Below are 7951 nucleotides of genomic sequence, written 5' to 3'. Positions count from 1 at the left end.
CTTCTTAACGGGGGGTTGGACTGGTTGGCCCATGAGGTCTCTTCCAACTCTACTATTCTATGACTCTATGACTCTATGACTCTACTCACCGAGTTTGAAATCTCATCCTTGGAATTGATGTCGATGATTCGGAAAAGGGAGCCATAGCCATTGGTCAGGAACTCGTTTTGGGTTTTAGTGCGAACCTCAAAAGACCCGCCTCCCCCAAAGATGTTCAGTGCTATTGATGACCCCTTTAAGAAGTTCGGATTAAAACCCAAATCGGGGGTAAACTCCCCCCAAAACCACCGCCAAGTTATTGAACCACGTTGTCTTCCTCCTTATTCCTTTCTCTCCAACATTGGCTCCCTTTTCTCACAATACAAACCAAAGTTGGATTCTCCAAAAGCAAATGTGTTTTTTTTTATTTTTTCTCTCAAAGATAACACCTTTATTATGTAATTTATTACTGTTAGATAATAATAATTAATTCATCGTAATTATTATAATTTTTTAATTGTTGTTATTTCTTATGCAGAGATGAACAATTCCTCCTCCCCCCCTCCCGATCTTTGATCACAGAGCAAACAGCTTTGCTGTTTTGTGATATATATATTTCTGTAATATATATATATTATATATATTTATATTTATATTTAATGTTAATGGAGTCCTGATTGAAAATAGATCTATGCGCATTGTTTTCGCCGTTTCTGCCCCTCGTCGCCGGGCGTCGTCGTGGTCGTGTGGGTTTCGGTGTTGGTGTGTCGTGTCGCCAAAGGTGCCGAACCAGGCAAGGCCTCCCCGTTCCAAGCACAGGCCGAGGGATGGACGGACGGAAAGAAAGAAGGAAGGAAGGAAAGAAAAAAAGAAGGAAAAGAGGAAGGAAGGAAGGAAGGAAGGAAGGAAGGAAGGAAGGAAGGAAGGAAGGAAGGGCGGCCGGGTCCCGAACCCACAGCCGCTCCCTGGGAGCCCCTGCCTGCTCCGTGGGGCGCAGCTGGCATCTCCGTGAGCGGGTGGACGGTCGGTCGGTCGGTCGGTCGGTCAAAGGTTGGATGCGGGGGTCAGCGAGGCGGCGGCGGCCATGTTGGCGGGGGCTCCCCCGGCTATGTGGAGTCCTGGTTGACCACTTTGCCTCCGTTCATGGTGGGCGTCCCCGAGCTTTTCCTGGAGCGGCCTTGTTTCTCTCCGATTTCATGCAGGGAAGGCTCTCTGTACATGCACACTGGAGAGGAGAGAGAAGCGGAAAACAAAAGGGGAGACGCTGTTACGCCCGGGTGTTTCACATATCTGTCTATCAAGAAACACCGAAGCAAAATGACCTTCGCAGATAAGAAAGTGTCATGGTTTGTAAAGGAACTGTGCTGTGCGTGTGTTAACTGGAAAATGAAGTTCATGAAGCCGATTGGTTGAGCTTGCAAAGTTCTGGGGATTGATTTGATACTGTTTCTGTTCTGCTGCTGCAGGACCAGTTTGGACAAGTTTTCAGTGCTGACTGAATGCTGCTGGTGAAGAGAGCAGTGTACTCAGAGAGGCCTTGCTATTTTGAGGTCTGTTTGCTTCTGAGAAAAGAGGGAGAAGAGCCAGGACTGTATTCTTCTCTGAAGCAGATTTGTGGACTGAGAAAGGAATATTTATGACTGTGGACTTATATAAGTGATCAGAGTGACTATTATAATACAGTGTTCCCTTCCTACTTTGCGGTTCGTTTTTTGCTCCCTCACTGCTTCGTGGTTTTTTTCTGAGAGGCACGCATGCGCAGAAGGTGCCAGTTTCCCTTTTGCACATGAGGTCGGTGTCCAGCCGGGCCACTCTGGATGCCGACAAAAGGGAGGGCGCATGCACAAAAGGGAAACTGGCAGGCACCGGAGAGGAAGAAGCGCAGGAAGAAGGGTTGCAAAGGGGAGAAAGGCCACCTAACTACTAATATAGTGTGTAAATATTGAAATAAATATAGTGCCCCTACTTTGCAGAATTTCACTTATTGCGGATGTTTTAATTCAGTCTGATGATGAAGGGGGATTTGGGTCTATGCAGGCTGAGCATGGAAATGTTGATGAGGGAAATGTTGAAGGCTCTGAATTGTTAGAGAGGCCGCAGACTTGCAGGGAAACAAGCCTGTGATAAACAGACTAGCAGTGAGGCAGAAGCCAGTGATAAGGGTAACCTTTCACAGGATTCAGAATATCAATAGAGTTCAGAACATCAACAAGTCCCAGGTGTCTCTGGCAGCGAGTCAGAGGAGTCTTCCTTAGATAGGGATACAAGGTTAAGGTTAAAAGTTCATCAGCCCAGATGTTCTCTTAGAATAGCTGGTAAACGTGTGGGAACCCAAGGACAGAGAAATGCTTTCTTGGTCTGTAAGCATGGTTAAATAAGAGAGAAACAGGGAAAGATTTCAGACAAAGCAACGTTGGTTTTGGAAGCAGAGTTCCTGTCTTCTCTATGCTCTTGGAAAAGTATTCTTGCTTTTGTTCATGCCTGGATCTTGTATTTTGGATGGTGTTTTAAAGCTTATGCTGCCTTGTTTTCTGGATTGATCTGTTTATTAGAGATTTTGAACTATATTCTCCAGACTGCCTTTGCATTGGATTATTGCCTTCTACTGACTGCCTTGCATTTGGATTATTGCTTTCAACTGACTGACTTTACCTGTGGATTATTGCCTTCTTTACTGCTTTTTATCCAGACTTTGCTAACTTTTATCAATAAACTATTTAAACCAAGCTTGCTGTGGTGGTATGTGTGTAAGAGCAAGGTGAACCAGCCCAGAGATACAACAACGGGTGGTTCTGGAACGTAACCCCTGCGATAAGTGACAGAACACTGTACTACTGTTTTTTTTTAAATCTCTTGGACTCAGTAAAGTTCCTGTATTTTTATTCTGCAAACCGGAGTGGCATGTTATTGTTCTGTGGGCGACTCTGGATTGCAGGCACATGTAAGAGCTTCCATTTATCATCATCAATCCGCTACAGAGAGCCAGGCCAAAAGGAACAACAATGAATTACAATGGGGGAAATACCTGTTTTAATTTGAGTCTAATGCCTGTTGGAGATAGCAGCCTTCACAATCATCCTCTATCCAACGTTTTGTGTGTTTGTAATGTGTATCATTTATTCCCCGAAGTGTATGTTTTCTATTGGTGTTTACAATATTTATATGGTGCACCTTACCTAGTCTACTTTTACAACCTCTCCATTTTAATCCATGGTTTTATTAGTTCTTGTCATTTGTTTTTATTGGCTAATGTTTAAATTTTTATAATTGTGCATGTCTCTTGTCTATTGTTGTGTTTTATATTGCTATTCTTTTTATTCGGGCTTGGCCCCATGTAAGCCGCCCTGAGTCCCCTTTGGGGAGATAGAGGCGGGGTATAAAATAAAGTTATATTATTATTATTATTATTATTATTATTATTATTATTATTATTATTATTATTATTTGGTTTGCAGTTTTCTTAGCTCTATGTTCTTGAAGCAGTGGGAGGGGCTGCAGACCATGTGGCTCTTTAGAATGCTTAAAAAGGATGACAGTTGAGGCTTGAGTCTGTTTGTGTACAGAAGCCAATGTTAGAAGTTAGAAGTCAGTTGAGGCTTGAGTTCCTTGGAAGTAAACTGTTATAAAAGTGAACTATACAGAGTGTTATGGCTTTAAAGAGGCCGTTAAAGACTATAAGTTAAAGATACAAAGCTTAACCTGACAAGAAATGTACCTGTATCTTTAAGTACATGAAGTTGTGAGTAAAATAAATCATGTTATTTTAAAGAATTCTACTTGAGTCTTTGCCTGCTGAGAGCATCGAAAAGAAAAGATATTACCATGCCCACATCGCAACATTCACACTTGCCTCCAACTGACAAGACTTCGTTCTCCCACCCTTCCACCTATGCACATCCCACAGATATATAAACCCCACTTGTGTAGTTTCCAGCAGGCATCACAACATTTGAGGATGCCTGCCATAGATGCAGACGAAACATCAGGAAAGAATGCTTCTGGAACATTGCCCTACAGTCCAGAAAACTCACAGCAATTCAGGATCTAGGAGTCTTATTTTATTTATTTATTTTATTTACAGCATTTATATTCCGCCCTTCTCACCCCGAAGGGGACTCAGGGCGGATCACATTACACATATAGGCAAACATTCAATGCCTTTTAACATAGAACAAAGACAGACAAGCATAGCGGGTCTCGAACTCATGACCTCCTGGTCAGAGTGATTCATTGCAGTGATTCATTGCAGCTGCTCTCCAGCCTGCGCAACAGCCCGAGTGGTCTTGGCAGACCACAAACTGAATGCAAGTCCACAGTGTGATGAAGCTGCTAAGAAAGACAATTCAATTCTAGGCTGCATCCAGAGGAATCTAGTACCCAGATCTAGGGAAGTTATAGTCCTAGTCTATTCTAGGCAGACCTCACCTGGAACAGCCCTTAGTTCAGTTTTGTCCACAAGTCACAAAGGATAATGGGCTGGACTGGATGGCCTTTGCGGATCCCTTCTAACTCCTAGGACCCAGATCTAGGGAAGTTATAATCCAGGCAGACCTCAACTGGAACAACCCTTAGTCCAGTTGTGTCCACAAGTCACAAAGGATAATGGGTTGGACTAGATGGCCTTTGCGGATCCCTTCTAACTCCTAGTACCCAGATCTAGGGAAGTTATAGTCCAGGCAGACCTCACCTGGAACAACCCTTAGTCCAGTTATGTCCACAAGTCACAAAGAACAATGGGTTGGACTGGATGGCCTTTGGGGGATCCCTTCTAACTCCTAGTACCCAGATCTAGGGAAGTTATAATCCAGGCAGACCTCAACTGGAACAACCCTTAGTCCAGTTTTGTCCACAAGTCACAAAGAACAATGGGTTGGACTGGATGGCCTTTGGGGATCCCTTCTAACTCCTAGTACCCAGATCTAGGGAAGTTATAGTCCAGACAGACCTCAACTGGAACAACCCTTAGTCCAGTTTTGTCCACAAGTCACAAAGAACAATGGGTTGGACTGGATGGCCTTTGGGGATCCCTTCTAACTCCTAGTACCCAGATCTAGGGAAGTTATAGTCCAGGCAGACCTCACCTGGAACAACCCTTAGTCCAGTTTTCATACACTGTGTGCTGCTTACTATACCAATGTGTAAAGAGTTAAACTTGGATTGCATCAGACAGCAGAGGATGAGATAAATAGCTCTGTACTTCCTATCTCTGTCCCTTCCCGTGTGTGCCTGCGTGAGAGCTGTGTATTGTCTTGTGGATTTCCGTTCGTAAGTAAACTTTTGATTGAAAACTGAAGACTGCAATGTCGTTATTTATCCAGAGCTTCTTCGTCAGTGACTTCTGCTGCGTGTGCCTAGCGAAGCCGCTCTGATAGTCTCTTCTAGGCAGACCTCACCTGGAACAACCCTTAGTCCAGTTTTGTCCATAAGTCACACAGGATAATGGGCTGGACTGGATGGCCTTTGCGGATCCCTTCTAATACCCAGATCTAGGGAAGTTATAGTCCAGGCAGACCTCACCTGGAACAACCCTTAGTCCAGTTTTGTCCACAAGTCACAAAGAACAATGGGTTGGACTGGATGGCCTTTGCGGATCCCTTCTAACTCTTTCTTCTCCCTCTCCAGCTGCAGAGTTTCCATCCTCTCCTTTGAAGCCCGGCTGCTAAAGACAAGGTTCTGGACTCTAACAGATAAGGCAAGTCCATTCCACCCCACCCTCCCTTGGTGCGATATTTGGACTCCAGGCCTTCGATGCCGAGCAAACAAAGGTGGATCTTCCAGCTCCGGGTCCTCTTCCCGCCCGGCATTAACTCCGCAAGCTCTTAAAAGGGCAGCGGGCCAGTCTTCAGCCCGGCTTTGGCTCCTTATCGAGACCAAACAGCCAAGCAGCCGGCTGCCTAGGAGTCTGGAGATGCCTCAAGGGATTTGCATCACGGAGGCCTTTGATGTGGACTCAGAAGCCGGGCAGCCTAAGAAGCCAAAGCACAGCACCGCCCTCGGGTTGCCTTGAGGTCGGCTTCAAGGCAGAAGGAAGAAGGCAAGAGTCTGATCCTTTTTGGGGAGCCTGGGCTGGTTTTGTGCCTATATCATATCTCAGAGGAGCACCTCCGAGGATCCCTTCTTGCTTTGAAATCCATGGGGTCACTCTGAAGTTGGCAGCCTTCATGAAGGTATGCGTGCAACTAAGACTCGCTATCTGGGCAGAAGAACCCAAAACGCATGAGATCCTGGAAGTGTGATCTTGGAAGTGAAGCAGGGCCTTGCACACCAGGGATTGTAGGCTGTTTCAGTGGAAGGTAAAGGTGAAGGTTTCTCCTGATGTTAAGTCCAGTCGTGTCTGACTCTGGGGGTTGGTGCTCATCTCCATTTCTAAGCCGAAGAGCTGGCATTGTCCGCAGACACTTCCAAGGTCATGTGGCCAATGGCATGACTGCATGGAGCGCCATTACCTTCCCGACGGAGCGGTCCCTATTGATCTACTCTCATTTGCATGTTTTTGAACTGCTAGGTTGGCAGGAGCTGGGGCTAACAGCGGGAGCTCACCCTGCTCCCTGGGGTTGGTGCTCATCTCCATTTCTCAGCCGAAGAGCCGGCATTGTCCGCAGACACCTCCAAGGTCATGTGGCTGGCATGACTGCATGGAGCGCCGTTACCTTCCTGCCGGAGCGGTACCTATTGATCTACTCACATTTGCTTGTCTTCGAACTGCTAGGCTGGCAGGAGCTGGGGCTAACAGTGGGAGCTCACCCTGCTCTCTGGGGTTGGTGCTCATCTCCATTTCTCAGCCGAAGAGCTGGCATTGTCCGCAGACACCTCCAAGGTCATGTGGCTGGCATGACTGCATGGAGCGCCGTTACCTTCCTGCCGGAGCGGTACCTATTGATCTACTCACATTTGCATGTCTTCAAACTGCTAGGTTGGCAGGAGCTGGAGCTAGCAGCGGGCGCTCAAGCCACTCCTGGGATTTGAACCTGGGACCTTTTGGTCTGTAAGTTCAGCAGCTCAGCGCTTTAACACACTTCGCCACCGGGGCTCCTATGTTTCAGTGGAAGGATCTGCCAAAACCGAGGATTCCTTGCCTAGAAAAACCCTTTGAAATCCATAGGGTCACCATATGTCAATAGGCGCAAACACTATATATACTTCTATCTATGTACAATTGTCTGTCTTGTATAAACGACACTGAATGTTTGCCACATATGTATGTTCTGTAATCCGCCCTGAATCGTGAGCTAAACAGCAAAACCACACATCCCAGAACCTCGAAACTTAGCAAAGGAACCCAGCGGCCATGCCATTAGGTTCCTACCTCAAAACCAAACATCTGGAAACAAATCCAGCCCAAAAAAACCCACCAAAACCCACAAAAATCAAACACCTCCCAATAAAGGATTCTTCCAGGTAGCAACCAGCCGGACCTTGAACCTGCAAGGCAATTCAATGCTAATCAAGGAGATCCATGCCAACATCCACACCTGCCTCATGCGGACAAGAGTTTTTTCTACCACACTGGACGTTATTCCACAGATATATCAACCCCTTTGTGGCCCAGCTTAATTAACATTGAACAGCCTTGCAGCTTCAAAGCCAGGCTACCTTCTAGGCCACAGCAAAAAAAACCAAAAAAACAAAAACAAAACAATTTCAGTGTAGACTTTACACCGTTGTGTAGAAGGGGCCTCATATAATCCTGTTCTAGGCAGATCATATAAGATTAAAAATATAATATCTAATAATTACTGTGGTCTAATAAGAATACACAACAATATAATCTCTAAAATCAGGACACTAAATAAACAACAACACTCAGAACACAGGGGAATTCCAGGCAGGCAACAACCAGGCCCAGCTAACACCTCCCAATAAAGGATTCCCTCAGGCAGGAAGCAGCCAGGCTTGGATGATGGAAGACCATTAAATGCTAATCAAGGTAACTAACAGCAGCATTCATACTTGCTGCACTGAGACTATTCAT

General features: G+C 45.7%; 1 protein-coding gene across 2 annotated transcripts in view; it reads right to left on the bottom strand.

Annotated features, from left to right (window-relative positions):
- Nucleotides 1-476: 476 nt before the first annotated feature.
- Nucleotides 477-7951, bottom strand: part of fgf12 (fibroblast growth factor 12) — a 410001-nt gene continuing 402526 nt past the window's right edge. For both annotated transcript variants that reach the window (XM_062976944.1, XM_062976943.1), the window contains one exon: nt 477-1204. In XM_062976944.1, the coding sequence (XP_062833014.1) occupies nt 1086-1204 (119 nt within the window). In that variant the 3' untranslated portion in view covers nt 477-1085. The remainder of the gene's footprint in view (nt 1205-7951) is intronic.

The sequence above is a fragment of the Anolis carolinensis genome, chromosome 3, assembly GCF_035594765.1.
Source record: "Anolis carolinensis isolate JA03-04 chromosome 3, rAnoCar3.1.pri, whole genome shotgun sequence".
Classification (NCBI taxonomy): Eukaryota; Metazoa; Chordata; class Lepidosauria; order Squamata; family Dactyloidae; genus Anolis; species Anolis carolinensis.
The sequence above is the reverse complement of the archived record's forward strand: the minus strand, read 5'-3'. Positions and strand labels throughout refer to the sequence as shown.